General features: G+C 33.7%; 3 protein-coding genes and 3 pseudogenes across 17 annotated transcripts in view; 2 read left to right on the top strand and 4 right to left on the bottom strand.

Annotated features, from left to right (window-relative positions):
• The window catches only part of LOC125844329 (rust resistance kinase Lr10-like), a 368189-nt gene that overhangs the window by 328132 nt on the left and 12845 nt on the right, over positions 1 to 27212 (bottom strand). The window lies entirely within an intron of this gene.
• The window catches only part of LOC125844332 (beta-D-glucosyl crocetin beta-1,6-glucosyltransferase-like), a 219857-nt gene that overhangs the window by 182382 nt on the left and 10263 nt on the right, over positions 1 to 27212 (top strand). The gene's annotated exons all lie outside the window — the stretch shown is intronic.
• LOC125844355 (beta-D-glucosyl crocetin beta-1,6-glucosyltransferase-like) lies at positions 6237 to 7684 on the top strand. Its single transcript, XM_049523661.1, has one exon. It carries the CDS (start codon positions 6237 to 6239, stop codon positions 7545 to 7547), a length of 1311 nt encoding a protein of 436 aa, XP_049379618.1. The 3' UTR covers positions 7548 to 7684.
• LOC125844352 (beta-D-glucosyl crocetin beta-1,6-glucosyltransferase-like) lies at positions 10667 to 12030 on the bottom strand (annotated as a pseudogene).
• LOC125844331 (beta-D-glucosyl crocetin beta-1,6-glucosyltransferase-like) lies at positions 14090 to 15573 on the bottom strand (annotated as a pseudogene).
• On the bottom strand, positions 19568 to 20991 carry LOC125844343 (UDP-glucosyltransferase 29-like; annotated as a pseudogene).

The raw sequence follows: 27212 nt of genomic DNA on the forward strand, positions 1-27212 counted from the left end.
GTCAAACTAAAACATGAATATAATAATCATATAATGTGTATTTTTCGATGAGCTTTCGATGACATACCAAAATAGTATAATGGACAGCTATTGTTGGACGGAGGAAATAAAATTTTAAGAAACTACTCCCTCCGTCCAACAATAGTTGTTCACTATACTATTTTAGGATATCCAACAGTACTTGTCACGAACCAGACCGTCGTGATTGGCACCCACACTAATACTCCGGTGGGAGAACCACTACTACAACCCAACCCAAGCAAATAATCTAAAAACTAAGGCAATTAAGTTACGGAGGCAAGTTAATTAACTAACAAATGCGGAAATTTAATACCTAGAACCTGAAAGTCAATGTACCAAAACATCTAAACAAATGATCCAAGTCTAAACAAGAATGGATACGTCCCCAAACTAATGAACTAATCAACTAACTAGAACTACTATCTAAGTTCGGAAATGATGGACATAGACGAAAGAGAATCCCATGGCAGCCCAGAAGAATTGGCTCACCCTTGAATTCGAAGCGATGATCACTAATCTCTATGCGAGGTCTGTCAATAGTCGCGTGAAGATGCCCTGTACTCAACAAAAATAAGAGCAAGTGCAGAATCAGTACACAATCAAAGTGTACTGGTCGGATCACGTGGCTATCCCACTAGTGCAACATAAACAAATCAAACAACATTATAATCACATGCATATATATCAACATATTCAACATTATCAACCTTTATGAACAACTTCACATTTTATAGCACATCATTGGTCCTCTCACGGAACCCAAACTCAAACAGTTAGCATGCCGGAACGTGGCAATCCGATCCCATTCACACACCACATTCACAAACACAAGTACATCATCAAGATCATACATTTAAGTCATGATTTCATGGCAATGATATTTCATCTATCTCATTTACAACAAGTGTGATCAACATTGCAACATTCATACATATACAAGTATCATAATGAAGCAAGAACAAACATACATCACACAATCATAGAATCACAACCATCACCTACCTCAAAACAAGCTTGAAACCCTAAGAAACTTGATTTTTCCCTTTTCGGATTCGTTCTGCTTGTTCTTGGTCTACAAATAATCACAATAACACGGGAATCAACAATCAATCGCTAATTACCCAAAACTATAACAATTCTATGAACCCTAAATCAAACCTATGATCCCAACTAACCAATTTAGGGTTGTTTTAGCCATAGAATCTATAACAAAACCCTTCCCCGTCATTATTGACCCATTCTATTAGGTTCTACGGATCGAAAAATGGATTCGGGGAGTGAAAAACTTACATTTAGCTTCAAGAATGGTGGAAAACGAGTAAGAGTCACATGGGGGTCGTTCCTTAGCTCAAAAAGTTGAAAAGTGCATAATGAGGTCATTTAGAGGTTTATTAACGACATTAAGTCGCGTCTGGCCCGCCACAACGACCTTCACCCCGCTAGAGCGGCACTCTTGAACCAGTGAACTATTCCTCTTTACCCTACGATTTTAAGTCTCATCGTACCCGCTACAACGCCCCATATCCCACTGTAGTGGCCCCGCCAAAACGGCATTTTCAAAACAGAGAGCTATTTTAAAGAATTACAAACTCCCATTCCACAACACACTTTTAACCCACGACGCTTAGAAAATACTATTCACGCTAAGATCGATTCCCGGAGATCTACTCACCCAAATTCAATTCTGTAAAGTCGTACGATTTCCTTAACAAGTTATCTAACTACTCATGCAATCAAACTAAAAAACAACTGACCCGATTGTTACCAGATTTTTCCACACCTCAAGGACTCTGATTTCGTCCAAATCTGGACAAAGTTGGGAAAATACAAATACTACGAAAAAGTTTTTCCGGCCCCAAATTTTTCCCCGTTGACATTTCTATAACGACGGAACCCGGTCGTTACAATACTTGTCCACTTTATGAAATCAATGGGTAATTTTACACTTAATTCATAATTTACTTTTATCATTAATTATAGTCATTTTCATATTACACTTTTCAAGACATTATATTTATTATATTCAAAGGATAATATATTCCCTCCGTCTCATTTTATATGTCACCTTTTTACTTTGCACTTGCATTAAGAAATGATGTAACTTAACCTTCTACCCTTATTTAATGTTTTCTTAAGTCAACTTTATTAATAAATGACAAGATTAATTAACTATTCTATCAAGGGTATAATAGGCAAAATATGGTAATTTATGTATAAATTTTATAAAATGACAAGTATTGTGGCTCAACTATTTATAGAAAGGGATGATATATAAAATGAGACGGAGAGAGTAGTAAAATTATTCTTTTACTTATAGTTTTTGTAGGACGGTGGGAGTAATGTGATCATTTATAGAAAGTCATAGGTTTTCGTATTTTTCACCTACATTGTTGTCATCACTTTTTGGGGAATTGAGTAATGTGTATTTTTCGATGAGCTTTTAATGTAAAAGTTGTAACGTATTTGTGTAGATGATTCCCTTTTGTCCTCATCTCTCTTATGTTTTTAATAGTAAAGGAAAAAATTTCAAATAGAAAAATCTTTTTGGCTAGAATGATATTTTAGTTATGTTATTTTATCATTTTAAATATTTTTATCCTTTTAACTTTAATATATTTTAACTAAAAAATGAAAAAAAAGATCAGTTTGTTTTAAAATTAAAAAAAATATTATAATTTTTTTAATTTTCTGGCCAAATTCTGGCCATTTAGCACTTTTCTTTTCAAATGTATCATCAAACTTTAAGAAAAAAGAGTCCATTTGTGCCATTGAATAAAAGTTTGATTCATTTATGTCATTTTCGTTTGAGATAAAACTCATCTATGTCATTGTTTGTTAATTGAAAATAAATCTGATGTTGCAAATTTATTCCGTATACATGGTTTGTTATGATTTGTTTACGTAATTAAGTAAATCATTTTTAAAAGGGAAATGACTCAAATATGTCATCGAACTTTGAGAAAAAGGCTCACCTATGTCATTTTAGTTAACAAATAATGACATGTATGAGCCTTTTCTCAAACAGAAATGACATAGATGAGATAAATTTTGAACGAATGTCATAGATGAACATTTTCTCAAAGTTCGATATATATTTGAGTCTTTTCTCTTTAATAAATAAGCAAGCCAACTCCATAGAGAAACCATCTCTCATTTCTCACCCTTCTTTCATTTCAAGATTTTGATCATGGCTAAACAAGTTACAGAGCCTCTTAGTACTTTGAGGGTACTGATGTTCCCATTTTTGGCTTATGGACACATCTCTCCATTTCTAAACGTAGCCAAGAAACTCGCGGATAGGGAATTCTTGATTTACCTCTGTTCTACGCCCATCAATCTCAAATATGCCAGCAAGAAAATCCCTGAAAAGTATGCTGATTCGATTCAGCTTGTCGAACTTCACTTACCAGAATTACCCGAACTTCCTCCTCATTACCATACGACCAATGATCTCCCACCCCATCTCCATCACACCCTTCAAAAAGCCCTGAAAATGTCCAAACCAAACTTCTCAAAAATCTTGGAAAATCTGAAACCTGATTTGGTGATTTATGACATATTGCAGCAATGGGCTGAACGTGTCGCGAATGAACACAACATTCCAGCAGTTAAGCTCCTAACTTCGGGTGCAACTGTGTTTTCGTATTTTACAATATCACTGAATAAACCAGAGGATGTATTCCCATTCCCTGAAATTTATCTCAGGAAAAATGAACAAGTAAAAATGAATGAAACTTTAAAATGTGCTAAAGAGATAGAACCTGATGAAGGGGATCGTCAAGCTGATGGAAATGGACAAATTATGCTGATGAGTACCTCTAGAATTATAGAGGACAAATACATAGATTATTGCACTGATTTCCTCAATTTGAAGGTTATTCCAGTTGGTCCACCATTCCAAGATTCGATCAATGATGACGCTGACGACATGGAGCTTATAGATTGGTTAGGAACAAAAGATGAGAATTCAACTGTTTTTGTCTCCTTTGGGAGTGAGTATTTCTTGTCAAAAGAAGATATGGAAGAAGTAGCTTTCGGGTTGGAGTTAAGTAATGTTAATTTCATATGGGTTGTAAGATTTCCAAAAGGGGAAGAGCGAAATCATGAAGATGCATTGCCAAAAGGTTTTCTTGAAAGAATTGGAGAAAGGGGAAGAGTTTTGGACAAATTTGCACCACAACCAAGAATTCTAAATCATATGAGTACCGGAGGATTTATAAGTCATTGTGGTTGGAATTCAGTAATGGAAAGTATAGATTTCGGGGTTCCTATAATTGCCATGCCTATGCATCTTGAACAACCAATGAATGCGAGGTTGATTGTAGAATTGGGAGTCGCAGTGGAGATTGTAAGAGATAATAATGGGAAAATTCACAGAGGAGAAATCGCAAAAATTCTTAAATGTGTCATAACAGGGGAAACAGGGGAAAATTTGAGGGCTAAAGTGAGAGATATCAGCAAGAATTTGAAATCTGTAAGAGGTGAAGAGATGGATGCTGCTGCTCAGGAGCTAATTGAACTTTGTAGGAATAGTAATAAGTGCAAATAATGTGGTATGTTGTAATTCAATTAACAAAATAATATTGTATGTGAGGTGCTTTTGTTTGTCTTCAAAATATATTGAGAAAAATAATAAGATTCTCAAATATGACTTTCTTTAGCTTTGCGAACTATTAGTTGTCTCTCTTCCTATTCGAATTATCAGTATCTATGTATTAAAACGCATTTCAAGTTGATTAGGTCAACTCTCAGTTGTTCTTAATCATCTACTCAACTAGATGTGTTTTAACATATATATGGTGATAATTCAGATAGAAAAATAGAACAGTCGACAATAGTTCAGATAGGATAAGAGAACATGTAATAGTTAGAATGTGAAACTGCGAAGTTCAGATATATGTTTGACCATTATTTCTTTAGCTTTCGATATAAATTCTCAAGTCCATATCATTTTTCTCTTGTAGCGATTAAAATGTAACTCCTGTGTCTCATTTTATATGAGTTAGATTGATTTGACTCAAAGTTGAAGAAAGAAAGGAATATTTTTTTAAATTTATGGTCTAAAATGAGTAATAGATATTTGTGTGACAGTGAATCATTCATTAAGGGTAAAATGTGTATTTTAAAGTTTAATTGTTACTTAATATGAAAATGTGTCATTCTTTTTGGGAATGATTAAAAAGAAAGTAAGTCATATAAAGTTGGAACAAGGAGAGTAGTATTTTCTCTCTCTTCTTACTACCAACTAAAGTTTCTCCTTAAAATTAGAAAAGAAAATATGGATGATAATTATTTTCTACTTCCATAGGTTTTGCTTTATTTTTTTGTTGCATCATTGTCTTTTTCTTTCATATTTATTTTAGTCAATTTCATAGAGTCTGACCTTTTCTTCCCCTCTAATACCAAAGTTATAGAATACACTAATTTGCTTTTACAGAATTCATTTTGGTACTTATATGATTTATTTATTAATGACAGTTTGGTAAATATTAAATTTCGTTGATTAAATTTGATAATGAATATTAATTTTGTCTCAATCAAATGTATACAAATTTATTAATGAATACGGATCAATAGATAACAGTGTGAAATTATATAATTGGTAATGCAAGCAAATGTATATCTATTAGATGAATACATACCAATGAAATTGAACCTCAATTTATAAAAATGTATACATATTTGTTAGGTGAATACGAACTAATGGATATCAATTTCGACCTAAAGAAAGCCATACAAATTTATTAGATGAATATTGGCCAATGAATACCAGTGAATGTGTCCAATACAAACCTATTTGACAAATACAAATTAGTATTTGAATACTAATACAAACAGATGTATACAAATTTGTTACGTGGATATTTATTGAGTTTTTCATCATAGCTTCTAGCAAAATAGATGGGGAAAATAATCTGTATATAGTGTCAAAATAGTCTTAATTAAATATCTTTTGCTACTTTTAAGGAGAGAGATAATTCTTTATTAAATATTTTTTACTATTTTTAAATGTGAGTAATAAGAATTTCCACACTTTGACTCTTAAATGTCAATTCTTTTGACTTTCATTTGCCAAATAATTATTTGGCAAAAACATATTAATTTTCAATCTAATTATGTCAATTCTATCTCTTATAAATAAGGCATCCAATGCCACCAAAGGGCCCATCTCTCATTTAGAATCACAAATTTAGTGTCTTTTCAATACTTTGATCATGGCTACTCTGAAGGTACTCATGTTTCCATGGTTAGCTTATGGACACATTTCTCCATTTCTAAACGTAGCCAAGAAACTCGCGGACAGGGGATTCTTGATTTACCTCTGTTCTACACCGATAAATCTCAAATCCACCATCAAGAAAGTCCCTGAAAAGTATGCTGATTCGATTCAACTTATCGAACTTCACTTACCAGAATTACCCAAACTTCCTCCTCATTACCATACGACCAATGGTCTCCCACCCCATCTCAATAACACCCTTCATAAGGCCCTGGAAATGTCCAAACCAAACTTCTCGAAAATCTTGCAAAATCTGAAACCTGATTTGGTGATTTATGACATGTTGCAGCAATGGGCTGAACACGTCGCGAAGGAACAGAACATTCCAGCTGTCAAGCTCATAACTTTTGGTGCAGCTGTGTTTTCGTATCTTTTTTACTTAGTAAAGAAACCAGAGGCTGTATTCCCATTCCCCGCGATTAATCTCAGCAAAATTGAACAAGAAAAAATGTATGCTAAAGATTTCGAGGATCGTTTAGTGGATGGAAATATTCAAATCATGCTGATAAGTACCTCTAGAACTATAGAGGCAAAATACATAGATCATTGCACTGAATTGATCAATTGGAAGGTTGTTCCTGTTGGTCCACCAGTCCAAGATCCAATCACTAACAACGCGGACGACAAGGAGCTCATGGAATGGCTAGGAACAAAAGATGAGAATTCAACTGTTTTTGTCTCCTTTGGGAGTGAGTATTTCTTGTCAAAAGAAGATATGGAAGAAGTAGCTTTCGGGTTGGAGTTAAGTAATGTTAATTTCATATGGGTTGCAAGATTTCCAAAAGGGGAAGACCAAAATCTTGAAGATGCATTGCCAAAGGGTTTTCTTGAAAGAATTGGAGAAAGGGGAAGAGTTTTGGACAAATTTGCACCACAACCAAGAATTCTAAATCATCCGAGTACCGGAGGATTTATAAGTCATTGTGGATGGAATTCAGTAATGGAAAGTTTAGATTTTGGGGTTCCTATAATAGCAATGCCTATGCATAACGATCAACCAATAAATGCTAAGTTGATAGTTGAATTGGGAGTCGCGATGGAAATCGTTAGAGATGATGATGGGAATATTCACAGAGGAGAAATCGCGGAAACTCTTAAAGATGTCATAACAGGGGAAACAGGGGAAATTTTGAGGGGCAAAGTAAGAGATATCAGCAAGAATTTGAAATCTATAAGAGAGGAAGAGATGAATGCTGCTGCTGAAGAGCTAATTCAACTTTGTAGGAATAGTAATAAGTACAAATAATGTGGTATGTTGTGATTCAATTAACAAAATAATATTGTATGTGAGGTGCTTTGTTTGTCTTCAAAATATATGGAGGTTGAAATAATGAAAAAAATAAAATGAATAGGATGCAACTTATAAATTGATCCTACAATTCTACATTCTCAAAATATGACTTTGTTTAATTTTTACATGAATTATCACCATTTATATATTAAAACACATCTGAAGTTGATTAGGCCAACTATCAGTTTTTTCGTGATTGAACTATCACTATCTACTCAACTAGGTGTGTTTTTAACACACATATGATAATAGTTTTGGTAGAAAAATGAAAAAGGGAACATTTGGTAGTTGGTGTGCTAAACCTACGTAAAAATGATGATTCAAATGTGTTTTTGATCATTATCTCTATAGCTTTCAATATGAATTCTCAAGTCCCGTGTCATCTTATACAGAGGCGGACCCACCTTTGAGGGTGTGGGTGCATGTGCACCCGTTCACTTCGGAATTATTTTGTGTATATACGTGTATATTCTTAAATAAGGATTATATAATTAAATGTGTACGGTAAAACATATAAGTTGAGTTGGTGTAGTGGTCCAACACCTTGTCGTTGTGCTTCTTAGCAACTCGTGTTTCCCGAGTTCGAGATTCGAACTAGCAATCTTAAAGTATACACTAAGGGTATTAAAAAAGCTCAAGTGAGATTCGAACAAGCAATATCAAAGTATACACTCGATTATGTTAGATTTTTTTAAATTTATATTCATACATTTTCGTTGAAGTGTCGGTGCTTCGACTAACCCACATCAGCCATTAGTAGTGCCTCTGTCGTCTTCTAATCCTAGATTCGTCTCTAATCTTATAGTGGTTAATCATTATACATCTAAAAGTAGCTACACCGTACGCATTGAATTATGAATTAAAAATTAAAATACGATCAATAAGTTAGTATTGTGGTACATCCTTAATATAACTTAAAGAACAAAACTATGATATTGTATTTAGTCAAACGTTATGCATTGATCTTCTCTTCTCTCTAATGTTGGTTTACACTATATTTATGAATTGTCATTGTAGTTGTCAAAGAAAATATGTTGCATTTGCCATTATAAATCAAATAATTTACCAAGCTCTCACGCACCAAGAAATGAACACAATACCTATCCTTCAAAAATAAAATAAAATACTGTGAATTAAATAGGAGAAATTGAACAACTGAATATCAATATATATATATATATATATAAATAAAATTATTGTGTGCATATTATATTATTAAGTACGAAACTTTTAAAAATAACATAATCTTTTTAAGAGTAAAAGTGTACTTAAAAGAGGAACATGATTACTCACCATCACACTAACAATTGAGGAGCAAAATTAAATGTAGTGAACAAAATCTCGTCATTGATATCAAATGTCAAAATTATCTTTGTATTGATACATGAAAACACACTCTAGATAATAAGGTAAAGAACAAACGAGCATAATAATAATATAACACAACTAATTTTAACAAATTAAAAATATTAAAAAGGATTATAGTAAAGCAGTATCACAATGTTAATAAATATTTATTTTAGAATTTGTTTTCATCTAAAAAATTATTATACTGGTAAAATATGTAATAATGTTTGCACCTAATTAATATTACAAAGTTAAAGTTTATTAGGATTATATTTCCGTTATAAAGATTTATGAGTCGTTTGGTGTGAGGTATAAGGTATAATAATTCATGGATAACATACATGATTATTTTATTCTGTATTTTGGTTTGAGGTATTAGGTAGTCCATAAAATATTTATCCCACAATTTATATCATAGTGATTAGATAAATTATCTCACATACATGATGAAATAATAACTTATCTTGAATAATTATCTCGAAATAACTTATTCTCAACCAAAAGGCCCTCTCTCAATTAACTAAAAGACCTATGAGCTTTAAAAAAAGTTATCACATACAAAATTTTGACTCTATAATCTTTCTTGAGAAATTACATGGCAAACATACTCGAACTCTATCAAAGAGAAACAAATTGTGTTGACTCAAAAAATAAATAAAATAATTTTAAAATTAATTTTAAAGTAAGAAATTAGAATTTCTCACCTAGTTCAAATAAGAAACACCTAAATAAAAGTAAAATAATTTTCAAACCTTTCTAATGATCATTTCTTAAGAAACGTGTAAAAGAATCCGAGTTATAATTTAAGACGGACCTAGTAGTAGAAGTTGTCTTAGAATTGTTATCCGTCTCTTTCATGCTTCTTTTTCTCCTTGAAGTCTTGAACCTTCACCTTATAAAGAGAAAAAATTTAATTAATATTTGTTAAGAGACGTATAAAAAAAAGGACAAATAATTTAAGACAAATAGAGTATTAGGAATTGTCTAACAATTCTTATCTATCTCTTTCATGCTTCTAATTCTACTTAAACCTTCACCTCATAAAGAGAAAAAAAAAACAAGAAAAAATATTGATAAAGAAGAATTAAACTTCATTGCACTTACATCCAAGTTAATATCTTAAAAAGTCATTAAACTATGACAAATTATCTAACAAAGTCACTAAACTTTATTTTATATCAATGACTTTTCTAGATAATTTTTCATAGTTCACTAACCTTATAAGATATTAACTCCTGCATCTGGATGACATTAGAAATATTCAAATAAAAAAATACGTGAATAAGAGTAGAATGATTTTAAAATCTTTTTAATCAATATTTCTTAAAAGATGTGTAAAATAAGTGATTGAATATACTATATATTTTTGGCATAATACATATATTGGACCCTAAACTTGGCTTCAAATTTTAACTTAATTTGACCTCCAACTTTCATAGTGCACAAATAGGCACTTTAACTTGTATAAAATAGAACAAATAGACACACATGTCCTACATGGCATCCTACATGTCATTTTTTGTCCTACGTGTATTGTGCCATGTAGGACTCGTGTGTTTACTTGTTCTACTTTATACAAGTTAAAGTGCCTATTTGTGCACCATGAAAGTTGGAGGTCAAAGTTAAAATTTGAAGCCAAGTTTAGGGTCTAATATATGTATTATGCCTATATTTTTTTCTCATTATTTCAACTTCATCATATTTCGAAGATCAACTAGAACAAGAAACAATTCACACACAATATAATTGAATTATAACATATGACATTAATTCAACTTAGCACTGTTCTTAAGAAAATTGATGAGCTCTTCAGCAGCAACATCCATCTCTTCACCTCTTGTACATTTTAAATTCTTGCTAATATCTCTCATTTTGCCCCTCAATTTTCCCCCTGTTTTCTCTGTTATGACATTTTTAATAGTTTCCGCGATTTCTCCTTTGTGAATTTTCCCATCATCATCTCTAACAATCTCCACCGCAACTCCCAATTCTACGATCAACCTAGCATTCATTGGTTGATCAAGATGCATAGGCATGACAATTATAGGAACCCCGAAATCTATACTTTCCATTACTGAATTCCAACCACAATGACTTATAAATCCTCCCGTACTTGTATGATTTAGAATTCTTAGTTGTGGTGCGAATTTGTCTAAAACTTTTCCCCTTTCTCCAATTCTTTCAAGAAAACCTTTTGGTAAAGCATCTTTGAGATTTTGCTCTTCCCCTTTTGGAAATCTTACAACCCATATGAAATTAACATACTCCAACCCGAAAGCTACTTCTTCCATATCTTCTTTTGACAAGAAACAGTTGAATTCTCATCTTTTGTTCCTAGCCAATCCATGAGCTCCATGTCGTCCGCATCATTAGTGATCAAATCTTGGACTGGTGGACCAACTGGAACAATTTTCATAGTGCTCAATTCAGAAAGAAAATCTATGTATTTGGCCTCTATAGTTCTAGAGGTACATATAAGCGCGATTTGTATATATCCATCCACTAAACGTTCTTCATCATCGGGTTCTTGATCTTTAGCAGATTTTTCCAACATTTCACCCAATTTTACTTGTTCAATTTTCCTGAGATAAATATCAGGAAAAGGGAATTTAACTCCTAGTTTCTTTACTAAGTTGACAAAATACGAAGTCACAGCTGCACTGAAAGTTAGTAGCCTCACTGCTGGAATGTTCTGTCCATTCGTGACGTGTTCAGCCCATTGCTGCATTATGTCATAAATCACCAAATCAGGTTTCAGATTTTGCAAGATTTTTGAAAAGTTTGGTTTGGACATTTTCAGGGCCTTTTTAAGGGTGTGGTTGAGATGGGGCAGGAGACCATTAGTCGTATGGTAATGAGGAGGAAGTTCGGGTAATTCTGGTAAGTGAAGTTCGATAAGGTGAATCAAATCAGCATACTTTTCAGGGATTTTGTTGATGGTGGATTTGAGATTAATCGAAGTAGAACATAGGTAAATCAAGAATCCCCTGTCCGCAAGTTTCTTGGCTATGTTTAGAAATGGCGAAATGTGTTCATAAGCTAACCATGGGAACATAAGTAACCTCAAAGTAGTAGTAACTAGTGTTCCCATGATCAAGTTCTTGTTTGTGGAGTTTGGTGTCATTGACAACCTTATTTATTGAAAATACAAGAGAGATGACGACAAAATGGGATCGTTAGACGTGTAAAAAAGAAACATGATGAACGACTTAAGACAGACAGAGTAATAAAAGTTGTTTTACAATTCCTATCCATCTTTTTCATGCTTCTTTTTCTACTCGAATCGTCACCTCATAAAGAGAAAAATGAAACAAAATGAAAAATTACAAGAATTATATATACTTCATTGGGCTTGCATCTTGACGACATTAGAAAAATCCAAAAAAGAAATACATAAACAAGAGTGAAATTACTGTAAAAACTCTTTTAATTAATTTTTCTTAAGAGATGTCTAAAAAAGAAATATGACGAATAAAGAAAAATAAAGTAGTAGACGTTGTCTAACAATTATTATCCATCTCTTTCCACTCGAACCTTAACTTCATAAAGAGAAAAAAGGAAAAAGCGACAAACAAAATTAAATTCCATTGCGCTTGCATCTTGACAACATTAGAAAAATCAATAGCAAAGATTTAATAAATATAATTTTAATTGATTTCAAAGTCCTAAATGTTAGCATATTAATTAAATGAAAATATTTGAGTAAAAAAGTAAATGACAATTTCATTTATTGTAGCGTCTTTTAATAATGGATAAAAAGTTCAATCAACATATTTCTAGGAACATTCATGTTTTAAAAAATAATATAGACATGATTAAACGGTAAATGCTAAATGACCATAAAATTTGGCAAGAATTTGGCCAGAAATTTAAAAAAAATTATAAAATTTTCTTATCTTAAAATAAACTGATCTTTTTTCCAATTTTTAATTAAACAGATAGTAAAGTTAAAAGGGTAAAAATATTTAAAAAGGTAAAATAACATAAGTAAAATATCATTCTGGTCAAATTCTGCCAAATTTTCTGGCCAAAAGGATTTTTCCATGATTAAATGCCTACTTATTCTATACACTCAATTAAATCTCATCATGCATAAATGGATCTTAATCAACTACAGCTGAAAAAGCTTTCTCAACATTTAGATCTCCTTTTTATAGCTAAAGACCAAAATATAATTATTAATAGGCAAAGACTCAGCACCATTGTAATTCTCCTGATAATTTTGGTGATCATTCCAATCAGCATAAGCCAAATAATTTATCTGTTGGCCTTTCTTATGCATAGAAAATACAGAGAACTTGTGATTATCCTAGAGGAGATTTAGAGCTCTAGAAATAGCGTCAACAACAATAATGAACAAAGAATGAGAGATAGAGTCACCTTGCTTTAAGCCTCTCTCTGATTTGAAAAAAACCTATTCTTTTACCATTGATAATGATAGAATACTATATATTAGAAATAAGATTCCATATGGTACTGAGAAAGTCCAGGAAAGCCTATCATAAGCCTTGTTCATATCTAACTTGATAACAACATTATCCCCAAAACTCTTCTTCCTAATACAACTGATAATTTCTTGAGCAAGAACATTATCTCCTACCTTTGATGAAACCACTTTGATTAGGAGAAATGATCTTAGGAAGAAGTTTTGCAAGTCTATTATTGAGGATCGATCTTGGTAATTATCTTATGAGTGACATTGTTGAGACTGATAGGCCTCATATAAGAAAGGATTGTGGATTATCAATCAGCATGAGACATGTATGAGATATGAATTTACTAAGCTCTTTACCATTTAGAACCTCCAGGATCATCTGATAAATATCATGGCCAATGGTGTCCCAGTTGTGCTGGAAAAATTTAGCATTAAATCTAGCAAGATCTCCTGAACTAGTAGGGTCAATCTCAAAAACAGCATCTCTGGCCTCTTTCATGGAAGGAAAATTCATTAAGAGGAAGTTGTCCTCAACGGTGATCATCTTAGGAATATCATAGCATGTTTTAGATCATAAGTTTCAAATGCTAAATTTAATCAAGTAATATATAGTTTGGGGGTGCCCCATGTGATGTTGTTTGAGTCGACATTTGGCCATACTTGTTAGTTGTTACTATTGAGAATTGGAATTGAAAGCTAAACAAAGTCATATTTGAAAATGTTGAATTGTAAGATCAATTTATAGGTTACAACCTTTTTTTTTCTTCTCATTATTTCAATCTTAATGTATTTTGACCATCAACAAGAACATGAAAGAACTCACATACAATATAATTATGTTAATTAGTACTAATCTTACAAAATTGGATTAGCTCTTGAGCAGCAGTATCCATCTCTTCACCTCTTATAGAATTCAAATTCTTGCTAATATCTCTCATTTTTGCCCTTAAATTTTCCCCCGTTTTCTCTATTATGACATCTTCAAGAGTTTCCGCGATTTCTCCTCTATAAATTTTGCCATCATCATCTCTAACAATCTCCACCGCAACTCCCAATTCTACAATCAACCTAGCATTCATTGGTTGATCAAGATGCATAGGCATGGCAATTATAGGAACCCCAAAATGTATACTTTCCATTACTGAATTCCAACCACAATGACTTCTAAATCCTCCAGTACTGATATGATTTAGAATTCTTAGTTGTGGTGCGAATTTGTCCAAAACTCTTCCCCTTTCTCCAATTCTTTCAAGAAAACCTTTTGGTAAAGCATCTTCGAGATTTTGCTCTTCCCCTTTTGGAAATCTTGTGACCCATACGAAATCAACATTACTTAACTCCAACCCGAAAGCTACTTCTTCCATATCTTCTTTTGACAAGAAATATTCACTCCCAAAGGAGACAAATACAGTTGAATTCTCATCTTTTGTTCCTAGCCAATCCATGAGCTCCTTGTCGTCCGCGTCATTAGTGATCAAATCTTGGACTGGTGGACCAACTGGAACAACTTTCCAATTGCTTAATTCAGACAAAAAATCTATGTATTTGGCCTCTATAATTCTAGAGGTACACATCAACGCGATCTGTGTAGTTCCATCAGCTGTTTGATCATCGTCATCAGGTTCTTGATCTTTAGCAGATCTGGCCATCATTTCACCCAATTTTACTTGTTCAATTTTGCTGAGATAAATAGCAGGGAAAGGGAATTCAACCCCTGGTTTCTTTACTAAGTTAAAAAAATATGATAACACAGCCGCACCAAAAGTTAGTAGCCTCACTGCTGGAATGTTCTGTTCATTCGCGACACGTTCAGCCCATTGCTGCATTATGTCATAAATCACCAAATCAGGTTTCAGATTTTGCAAGATTTTTGAAAAGTTTGGTTTGGACATTTTCAGGGCCTTTTTAAGGGTGTGATTGAGATGGGGCGGGAGACCATTAGTCGTATGGTAATGAGGAGGAAGTTCAGGTAATTCTGGTAAGTGAAGTTCGATAAGCTGAATCGAATCAGCATACTTTTCAGGGATTTTCTTGATGGTGGATTTGAGATTAATTGGCGTAGAACAGAGGTAAATCAAGAATCCCCTGTCCGCGAGTTTCTTGGCTACGTTTAGAAATGGCGAAATGTGTCCATAAGCTAACCATGGGAACATTACTGCTCAAATTACTAGTACCATGCTCTGTTACTTGTGATCCCATGATCAAGTTCTTGTTTGTGGAGTTTGGTGTCATTGGCTACCTTATTTATATTGAAGGGACAAAGGACAAATATACCCAGAACTATCGTAAATGGTATGTAGATACCCTCCGTCATACTTTTGGAATATTGGTGCCATGTTGTCCAAAAACTAGAGCATATATACCCTTCACTCTAACGGAAGACTAAATAGGGACACGTGCTGCAATTTTATCCGTCGGGTCGGTGGATAAGATTATGACACGTGTATGTCCGTTAGTATAAAGGGTATATATGCTTTAGTTTTTGGACGGCAAGGGCACCTATATCCCAAAAGTATGACGGAGGGTATCTGCATACCATTTACGATAGTTCGGGATTACATTTGTCTTTTTCACTTTATTGATAATACAAGAGTTGAAGACATAATGGAATAGTTAAAACTCTACCTAATAAAGGTGACACCTGTATCAGAGCTTAAATCGGAAATCTCTTATTAAGAATGAAAGAATATTACCATTTCATCACGCGCCTTGTTTAATGTGATTGGTTGTTGAGTTTTTTTTTTATAGACTTCTAGCCAAATTTTTTGCAAAGTGACCAGTTGTGTGATTGTAATTGGTTTGAAAAGGTACAAAATTTAGGCAAGTTTTATGAAAGTGACTTGTTGTGTGACTTTTGTAGGTAATTAGAGATTTTCTTCCTATCCATTCAAACTATATCATATAATTTGATACTGATATAACATGATACGTGATTATTGTGCTCAAATTTTTTTAAGTGAATATATTTTAAAAACTCCCAACTATCACCATTTTACGAAATATCGAGTACTCACATGCACACACCCAACACCCAACATCCAACCCCCAACCCCAAACTACGACGACCTCATTCTGCTAGGTGGATTCATTTTTATGACTTTTTTTTAATTTCTCACCGTTTCTCAATAAATTATTAAAAATATTTGTCATGTATTCAATTTAAAAAGAAGTACAGTTCAAGAAAGTAATAGAAACACCCAATAAATTAAATATGAAATTCAGGCTTTTACTATAAAAGATTGTTTGTAAACTATTTTATGAGTTCTAGTTTGACCCATCATAAGGATGTCAAAGAATAATGATGTGTGGCTGTCAAAATAAAATAAAAAAATATTGTATTATTTGGGGTTCGAGCTCGGAAGTGTCCGACTTTAAATATATATACTTTAAATATAGGATTTGACATAAAATATATAACATAATTTTCCAACAAACATAATTTATATTAAGTGAATCCGATTAATTAATAATTTATTTCTCCATTCCCTATATATATAGCTCTTATTCTTTTGTCCTTTTTTCAATCGATAAACAGTAAAAACCACAAGATATATGTACATTTATAATACCTCAAAATTCTAGAGTTTTCAACTTTTATTCATGTTTTTTCTGCTCTTTCTAGAAGAAAAAATGTGCATTACTAGGAATTTTATGCTTTGGGCGGCAGAAAGGATAAAGACTAATGAATTAATAACTATTTAATTGGAAAAAATTAAGAGGATTTAAATAAAAGAAAACTATATTTATTGACTCTGATCCACATCAATATTAAATTAAACTCTGATCCCCCCCCCCCCCCCCCCCCCCCCCCCAACCTAGAGGGTGAGAAAATCCAATCTCCTGCGTAATAATTTTTCATTTGTATGTGAAAAATGAAAATTTAAAATATAATATCGAAAAAAAAAGATTTCGAGTTATTTTTGAAAAAAAAAAACAATAACAAGTTCTACGGCATTCCACACTGATTCTGTCATCCCCATCCTTCAATATATTAGCCAGACCCATCCCCACTCCTACCTCGACTTCCAACTTCTATAATATTTATCTAAATTATGTACATATATTTTCTAAATTTATATATTAAACAACAAAAAAAAATAATATAAAGTTAACTTATTTTCCGAAAAAAATATTTTTATTCCTGCCTAACTCACTCATATTAAAGTTATTGCATTTTCTTTTGCCGAAATTATTCTCAAATCAAACGAATAAGTTTCTACTAGATTCAACACTACCTCTAGAGCCAGCCGTCCACCTAATAATTAATAATAAAAGCTATTTTCTTTATTTTACTTTAGTAATTTCGCCGTCTTAAATTATTTGTTATATTTTTAAAAATACTTATTAATTCATGATTTCAAATAGGAAGTTGTGGAGGACATGAATAAAGATAGTAATTATCACCTTCTATTCATTTTATATAATTTTAAAGTAATAAATAAGTATAGATTTATAAATAGTTATAACTTTAATTAATTAAAAAGTTTTAAATATTAGGATAAATTTAATAGCTAGTTTAGTGTATGTAGATTGTAGACTTAGAGACTATAATCGCAGATTTATTGAAATAACAGCCGAAATAAATCCCAAAATTTGGATTATTATTGATTTTACTAACATATTCGAACACACTAGTAGTGAATAAAGCAAACAAGAAAAAAGAATGATCATTTATATATAATTAAATTATGAGCATGAGCATAGGCAAATTTTAATACACGCTAATAAAAATTATTAGGTCTTGAATGAATTTTTTACTTGTAACAATTTCATAAAATATTTGAGCTATTAGATACCAGAAAACAATATGTGAGCTATTTTATGTCAAATATTAGTCCGCATTATATTGCCATCACAAATCTCCCCACCAACCTCCCCTCTTAAAAAAGGGGAGAATTATCTTATTTAACATAATTCATATCATATTTATACTAATTTTATATATACTTTCAAATAATTACATATATTACCACTAATTAAGAGTTTCATATCTTGTAATAAAGAAAATAAACTTAAATATATGTATTTTTGCTACCAGATATACTAAAATAGTGAGAGTGGCTAGCGAGATGGGGAGGGAGATAGTCATGTATCCTAAATACATATGAATCACACTAGACACATGTATATGTATATATCTGGTGTGATTCGCATGTATATGGGATACCAACTACATAGGAGAGTGGCAAGTGAGATGGAAGGGGGACGATAGAGGCAAGCGAGATTTGTCCCAGATAAATGTGAATACACTTGGATATAGATCTAAAACAAATTACACTTAATTTTGACATGTGTTACATGTATGTAAAAATATCTACATGCATCAAAATTTGGTAAAATTCGTAATATTATAAACTAAAACGTATCTAACTATTTAACTCCTAAACTAATGATATTTGTGCAAGTTTCTCAAAAAATGTATTTGAGCCATTAGATACAAGTAGAAATATAATATGGGCTTTTTATGCCAAATTTTAGGCCATGTTATGATGGGAAATTCCAAATTTTGCCTAACGTAATTTTATTTTGGGCATAATACATGGATGTGCTATTTAACTTGGCTTCATTTCACATTTATGTCCTTCAACTTTGGATGTGCACAAGCAGACAATTAAACTTCTATAAAGTTGAGCAAATAGATACATGAGTCGGATGTGGCATTTAATACACATAGAACACACGTATGACATAAATTACCATGTAGGACGTGTGTACCTATTTGTTCAACTTTATATAAATTTAAGTGTTTACTTCTGCATGTTGAATTGCATGAATGCCACCTAAAGCCCAATTAAAAAGTATATATATGTATTATGCCAATTGATTGGTTTAGTAATGTATTCTTTATGCCAACAAAGTGTTTGATGTAATGCTTCACTGACTTTTTTTCTGTTATGTACACCTCTGCTAGAGTTTTCAAGACAGTAATTCCCCTGTCCTAAATGCTTTGAAAATGAGTTTGCTTGTTGATTTTTATCAGTTAATGGTTTGGTTTTGCATCTTCACTAGTTTCCCTTTGTTTGACATCATTCTTAATGCACGAAATTGCGCGTATATCTCTGTGGAATGTGTGTCGTGTGATGTTAACAGTCTGTTCTGATTCAAGCATAATGCAGGCTCGGAATTACGTCTTAATGCATGTTTTTCTTGGATACAACTTACATTCTGCTGAATCATTTTAAAGGTTATTACTTGTACTGATTATTGGTAATAAGATGATTAGTACTCTCAATTTACTAAAACAGTTGAGTTACACTAGACTGACATCTACTCTTATTGCTAATCATTTGTTGCTACAAAGTGCCAGCAGTTCTTCCGCCACGCCATCTATCTCTTCATCCTCTTTCGCGTTCATCTTTTCACTCAGTTCCTTAGCTTTCTTCCTCACAGCCTCCCCGCTTTCCTCCACTAACACTTCCCTTATTGCCTTTGCAATCTCTTCGCTTTGTAACTTCCCATCCTCGTCCTTCGCTGCTTCCACTCCCACACCGATATATTCCACAAGCCTAGCATTCATTGGTTGATCAATGTGCATTGGCATAGAAATTATAGGCACACCAAACTTCATACTTTCCATGAATGAACTCCATCCACAGTGACTCACAAATCCACCTATCAATGGATGTTGAAGAATCATTGCTTGAGGAGCCCATCCTTCGATAACCATTCCTCTTTCTCCTACCCTTTCAAAATATCCTTCTGGTAATGCATCTCGAATGCTAATTCTTTCACCTTGTGGAAACCTGATAACCCAAATGAAGTTCACTTTGCTACGTTCTAGCCCTCGAGCTACTGCAAATATGTCTTCCTTGGATAGAAAATACTCACTCCCAAATGAAACAAACACAGTTGAACATTTCTCTTTCTTGTCAAGCCATCGCATGATCTCCACATCATGATCATCTCGCGCAATGGATTCTTGAACTAGTGAACCAACGGGGACTATTTTCTTGGAAACCAAATTTGAAAGATAATCTATATACTTCCCTTCAAAATCTCTACATGTTTTCACCAGAATAATGTCACGCGATAGCCTAATAGCCTCATCAAATGAGTACTTATTATCCGGTGCTTCTTTAACAGCTTCCTTCAGTGAAAGCATTTCGTATTCATGCAGCTAAATTTCTGGAAACGGGAACTTATCCTCCGTATCACAGACATATGGATGGCTAAAGAAACAACAGCCGCGCCAAAAGTGAGGAACTGCACAGCAGGAATGTTAACAGAGGAAGCAGAGTCAGCAGCCCATGGCTGATTATAGTCATAAATGACTAAGTCTGGATTAAGAGTTTGTAATATTTTGGTAAAATTTGGAGAGGCGTGTTCGAAAGTTGTTTTGAGTGTGTTCATGAGATGAGGTGGGAGACCATTGGTGGTGTGGTAATGAGGAGGAAGATTTGGTAAAGATGGAAGATTAAGCTCAACTAATTCTATTGATTGAGAATATTTTTTTGTGACATTTTTCTTGATGGAACTTATGTTTATTGGAGTGGAACACATGTAAATGTGAAAATTTATATTTGTGAGTTTTTTGGCTAGCTCTAGAAATGGACCTATGTGACCATGAGCTAGTCATGGTAACATAAGTACACTAATGTTGTTTTTCTTGGCTTCCATTAATGACTATAGTTTTTATTTTTGATGGTTATAGTAAGTATGATGATAGTCTATTTATAGCTAGTATTTTTTGGTGATATTGTATTATTGATACTTTATAATATAATGAATCTCATGCATATTCATGTATGACGTATTATATATGTACGTAATTGATTACGTAGGGCATATAGAAATTGCTCACTTCTAGCACTGCTATGATTGCTTTAGTCCTCCACATGTTTAATAAGCCCGGACTTGAATTTCCATTTCCTGAAATTTGCATGCATCAACATGAGATGCTTCAGATGCAAAAGCTTGCAATGGAAAACTAAACAATAATATGAAAAACTCATTCATGGAGGCCATTAGGCAATCGCGTGACATTATACTAGTGAAGGATTTTGAAGTGAAATATATGGATTATCTCTCTGAATTAGTTTCCAAGAAAATAGTCCCGATAGGTTCTCTAGTTCCTGATTCCATTGAACAAAATGATGAGCATGACGTGGGCATCATGCAATGGCTTGACAAGAAAGAAAAAGGTTCAAGTGTGTTTGTGTCATTTGGGAGTGAGTGGTTTCTATCAAAGGAAGAAATCCATGAAGTAGCACAAGGGCTAGAGCTTAGTAAAGTGAACTTCATTTGGGTTATTAGGTTTCCACAAGATGAAAAAATAAGTATTCATGATGTATTACCAAAAGGGTTTTAGAAAGGGTAGGAGAAAGAGGAAGGGTTTTGGAAAAATGGGCTCCACAAGCCACAATTTTACAACACACGAGTATCGGTGGATTTGTGAGTCATTGTGGATGGGGTTCATTAACGGAGAGTATGAAATTTGGTGTGCCCATAATTGCAATGCCAATGTACCATGACCAACCAATCAATGCTAGGATTGTGGAGCATATTGGTATGGGAGTTGAAGCATTGAGGGATGAAAATGGGAAGTTACAAAGTGAAGAAATCGCAAAAGTGATAAGGGAAGTGGTAATTGAAGAAAGTGGTGAGGGTGTGAGGAAGAAAGCTAGAGAATTGAGTGAGAAAATGAATATGAAAGGGGATGAAGATATAGATGGAGTGGTGGTTGAGTTGGTTGCACTTTGCAACAAGCCAACAACAAATGATTACCAACAAGATTTAATCTGTCCCATTTATTGTTTCTTTTTTTGGGGGGATTTTTATTGTTTGCTTGATGTTTGTATTGAAAATATTTATTGATTTGTTTTCGCAATTTGTATGGTCTTTTAAGAAAAATGGTTGTGTGATAGATATTTGTAGTGAAAATATTCATTGATATATATTCGCACTCTATAAGGTCTTTTAAGAAAAAATATGTTTGACTCATCCTTTAGATAGTTAATTTTTTTTTTAACCTCATTAGCAAATATCTCTTTGATCGTTATTTTTTCATAGATATCTAATTTAGCTTGTATCGTTTATTCTTTTTGTCTTTTAGTGTGAGTAGATAATTAACCTTATTAGCTCAAAGATCTATATATATCTAAAAGTCGATCATGTGCTCCATGCAGGGGCGGACCCACATAGAGAGGTTCGGGTGCTTGAGCACCCATTTACCCCGACGAAAACTTTATATATGCATATAGAAAATACTGGGTAATTGATATAAAAAACTCGTTAGCACCCATTGTATAAAAGGCCTCATTGTTGTGTTGGTTGTGAAGGTGACTTTAAAGCTTACTGACGTTCCTCCTGCGAGGGTTCGAATCCTGGTGACAACGTTTATTTTTTGGTTGAAAAAAGCAAAACTGGAATTTCTTCTTTCATAGTTATTTGATTGTTCTTTTTATATATATTTTTACTGTTGACTTCTTGCTTATATTCTTTTAAATTGTTTTTCAACTTTTTTTACTTTTTGTATTTCATTTACTAACTAAACTAAAAATATTAGTAAGCTTCAAGAAAGAATTTTTTTAGGCTTGAGCACCCACAATCATGAAATCCTGGATCCGCCACTGGCTCCATGATGTATCTTTTCCACTATCTGCAAATTCAGTGACAAATGTGGATGGGAAATGGTTCAGGCGAGTGGTTTTGTGCCGATGAGAAATGGTTCTGTCAAGTGTTTGAATATTGTGAATTGTTGAACTTGAGGGACTAACTTCTATAAATGAGGGACTACAGACATTTAAGAAAAGTCTCCCTTCTTTCACACTCTTAATCGTGCAATAGAGCTAAGTCATAGAGATCTATTCTAACTCGTGCGTTCTCAGAATCTTTCGACTACCCATCATACTAGAGGTGGTTGAAAAGCAGAGTCAGTTCTTTGTCGATGAGTTGTTCTTAGCAAGAGTCTTGAGAAAGTCATGAGAATTCAGAGGGGCTTAAGAGAAGCCCAAGAGTAAGTTAAGTGTTCAGTTTCGGAGTAATGCCTTCTTATGAATCGTGCATTTGAGCTAAAAGTGAGTTGTACTCTCTTCTCTAAGTATTGTTTCAGCTAAGATCCTTACGAGGAGGTATGTTTAGAGCTTAGGTATGATTTTCACCCGAAAGAGTAGCATGAGTTACGAGATCATGAGCAGTAGTAGAGAAAGAGCCCAAAGTTAGAGAGAGAAATATACAGAAGTTTAGTAATTTAAGTAAGGGAGATAGTGATGAGGCAAGCTATGTTATTGTAGTCATGCACCCAGTAAGTTATGAATGAGGAGTTGTCCCTTATGGGTAGACTAAGAAGTGATGAGTTGTGAAGATTATATCATAAGAGGAAGAGTGTGTTGCAGCTAGAAAGGAGTTAGTGATGAAGTGTTATTGTGTAGAAAATGACTGAGTGCGAGTGTTGAAAAAGAAAGCAGAGTATTCATGAGGTGTTAGATCTAAGCTAGGCTTATGATTTTGAGGAAGGTCCCATAACATTCAAAGTGGTATAGAATTATTGGGCATTGATGTATAGTGAATAAGTGAATAGTACTCAAGTTGTGTAGGGAAATGCGATAGTAAATTGTGAGTATGAATACTAAGAGGTGAGGTTTGACTATTGGTCATAAGGTCCTAGTGGACAAGAGTTTCTGAATTTGTACCTAGTATTTGTAAGTTCGTATAGTAAGCGAGCAATCATATTAATATTCGGGTTTAGTCATAAACCTTAAGCTTGAATTTGAGATGAGTGTCATGACCAAAGAAATGGCAACATGAGAGTGATGATGCTAGTCTTGAGATTTGATCTAGTAGACTTGACATAGAGTAGGTGAGGAATTAAGGTGATTAGTCGCAATAAATATGAGTGGTACAAGTGAGAGACCCTAGCCTTTAGACAAGGGCAATAAAGTGTGATCCAGTCACCAGAGTAACAAGAGCGTTAAGAGGTGTACCGAGAGGGTATGTAACTAGAAGAAGTTAAAGGAAACACCTTTGAAAGAGGTCTTAGCACCGCTTATAGAGANATGTTTCAGCAACTGGCAAAGGGACAAATGCTACGATTGCAGAAAGAGAGGACATTACGCTATAGATTGTTGTTACATGATAGCTGAAGGTGTTATAACCACTTCTACTCCAAAAAAAAGATGAAGAAGAAGCTTGGGATTTTGAGACCTCTTATACAGATGAAGAAACCAAGCAATCAACATGATATTTTCACCTCACTCTGACAAGGAAAAGGAGCTTGCACGTGCAATTGTACGTGAGAAATTGGTCGATTATTAAAATGATTGAATTGTTGATTCAGGATGCTCCAAACACATGATCAGAGATGAGAAAAGGCTTATTAACCTGAACAAATATAAAGGCAGTTGAGTAATGGTGACATCAAATAATTCTAGAATGTACACATCATAGCTCGAGAAAAGTGCAACTTCAAAATGTATATCATGTTTCAAGGTATGAAGAAGAAATTATTATCATGTTTGGAACAATGATGTAAAAGTATATCGAAACTTGAAAGTTAATTACAAGCTTTTCATTCATTGAGGAAAGAAAATTAGTGTAACACCCCAGAGAATTTTTCGAACTAAGACTCGAGCCGTCCTTCATGTGGAGTGAGCTTTTACCGAGGAATAAAGATTTCTTGAGTGTTAAATTAAGGTCCCTAGATGTAGCACATTGAGTTCCAAGAAGAGTTGAATTGGAAATAGTCATTTTTGGAAAGAATTCAAAAATCTGGAAAAATTTGGCTAAGTATGGAAAAAGGGTGAATTTTTGGTCAACTTTGAGCAGTCGTAACTCCTAACTCAGAATGATTTAGGTGAATTTCCAGTTATTTATGGAAATACCTTGGAATGATCTTTCCAATGCCGCTGAGTTTGCTCGATTCCGAGTTCGTATAAGTGAGTTATGCCCTTTGGAAGTTGGGCTGTTGGCACAATCGCACAGGGCAGTTTAGTCCGAAAATTTTCAGGGTATTTTGGTCTTTTCCCTAGCCAATTCTTTTGGTTATATTAAGGTGTTAGGCTGATTTTTTATCAGTTTTTCTTTTTAAAAGAGTGAGAGTGAGGGTTTTGAGAGTGAAGAGAGAAAGAAGAGGAGAAAGAGAAGAAGAAGCTAAGGATCGTCGTGGATTTTCGTCGGGGGTGATCCCTAATCAGGTATGTGAGTTCATAGTGACGGGTTGATTCTTTCCCCCACACGCCCAACTCGTTTTATTTCCGATAAAAGCTTGGTTGGGTTGTTGAAATTGTTGGTTTGTGTTGTTGAAGTTGTTGGTTGTGTAGTTGATTGTGGTGTTGAAGTTCCTTGTTGATTTGGGACATGATTTGGTTGTGATTTTGCTGCTGGAACCTTTGAGGTTGAGAGGATTTAGAGTTGGAAAGAAACAAGGGGAAAAAGTCGGATTTTTGGGGGAAAAGGGCTGGGCTGTCGTGCCAGCCAGCGCACCCCAAAAAGGGACGCTGAACTTTCCCGTTGGGGCAGAGCGCCTGGCAGAAAGCCCAGTAGGCCCTCTGAAGTTTGAGGGCTGACGCCCCACACCTCTTAGAGCGCCAAGGACGCCAATCCTTCCCTTTACCTTTCTTTTCCCGCTATTTCATACATGTTCCTTGGTAAAGTACCTATGTTTTATAGTTGTTTCCAATACTTTAAGGTACATCTCAACAGCCCAAACTCATCCATAAACGTGTGATCATACACCTTGAATCCATAATCCAATTCAAGGCGAGTAAGGATCAAAGTCAAGTGAAGTTAGTTTCCAATTCAAGTGAAGTTAGTTTCAAAGTCAAGTGAAGTTAGTTTCAAAGTCAAGTGAAGTTAGTTTCCAATTCAAGTGAAGTTAGTTTCAAAGTCAAGTGAAGTTAGTTTCAAAGTCAAGTGAAGTCAAGCTTAGAAGTAAGTAAGTCAAAACAAGTCTTTAAGGCTTTCCAAGAGTCTTCATTGAACGTTTTAACTTCTTTTTAAGGCTCAAGTTTCAAGTTAAGTAAAGAATGAGAGTTCCTAGTTAAGTCAAGAGTTTCAAGTTAAGTCAAAAGTATCGAGTTTCAAGTTAAGACAAAAGTTAAGAGTTTCAAGTTGAGTCAAGAGTTTCAAGTAAAGTAAAGAGTAAAGAGTAAAGAGTTGAGTTCATTTCTCAAAAGCTATAAGGGGACTAAGTATTCCCTAAGAGTTTATAAATGTTTTTACACATTTGAGCAAAGAAAGGGAACATTGATTCCAAAAGAGCCTTTGGGCTAAGCTTTGAGTAATTATCTCAAACTAAAGAAAGAAGTTGTTTTAAAAGCATGAGCGAAAGTATTTTTGGGAGTAGTATTGAGCACTGAATTGGGGACACGAGTTCATATTCAACTCTCCATAAGAACCATGCGCCAACATGGGATTTCTCGGGTCATACTTTTTAGATGATCACGAAAGTTAAGCTAGTGGATCCACTTAGTAAAGTTAGCTTCCTATATCGATGGCAAGGTATAGGATGGTCCTTGGGCAACGCGAGGTAAAATGTTGTATCATCACTAAGGCTCATAGTGGTGGTTGTCGATTAAGAACCTCCCACAAAAGTTATATTACTTTTATATAAGTAAAGTTGAGTTTATTATCGTTTTATCCTTAACGAACTAAGTTGTTGATACTGTTTTACCAGTTTTATATATATATATATATATTGCATGTGTCTTATTTCTTTATATTGAGTTCAGTTATTCAAGAGTCGAGTATCCTTGAGTTAAGTATCTTTGAGTTGAGTATCTGTCTCTGAGTCCAGTATCTATCTTCTGAGTTGAGTAAGTTTGAGTAGTTTTGAGTATTCCTTGAGTTGAGAAAGTTTGAAAAGAGGTAAGTTATTCAGTTTATTCCAGTTTTTCTTCTAG

This window comes from Solanum stenotomum, chromosome 11 (genome assembly GCF_019186545.1).
Source record: "Solanum stenotomum isolate F172 chromosome 11, ASM1918654v1, whole genome shotgun sequence".
NCBI classification, from domain to species: domain Eukaryota; kingdom Viridiplantae; phylum Streptophyta; class Magnoliopsida; order Solanales; family Solanaceae; genus Solanum; species Solanum stenotomum.

Bases quoted from the DNA above. Each gene is read 5' to 3' on its own strand.
- LOC125844355 (XM_049523661.1), top strand. From the start codon at position 6,237: ATGGCTACTCTGAAGGTACTCATGTTTCCATGGTTAGCTTATGGACAC.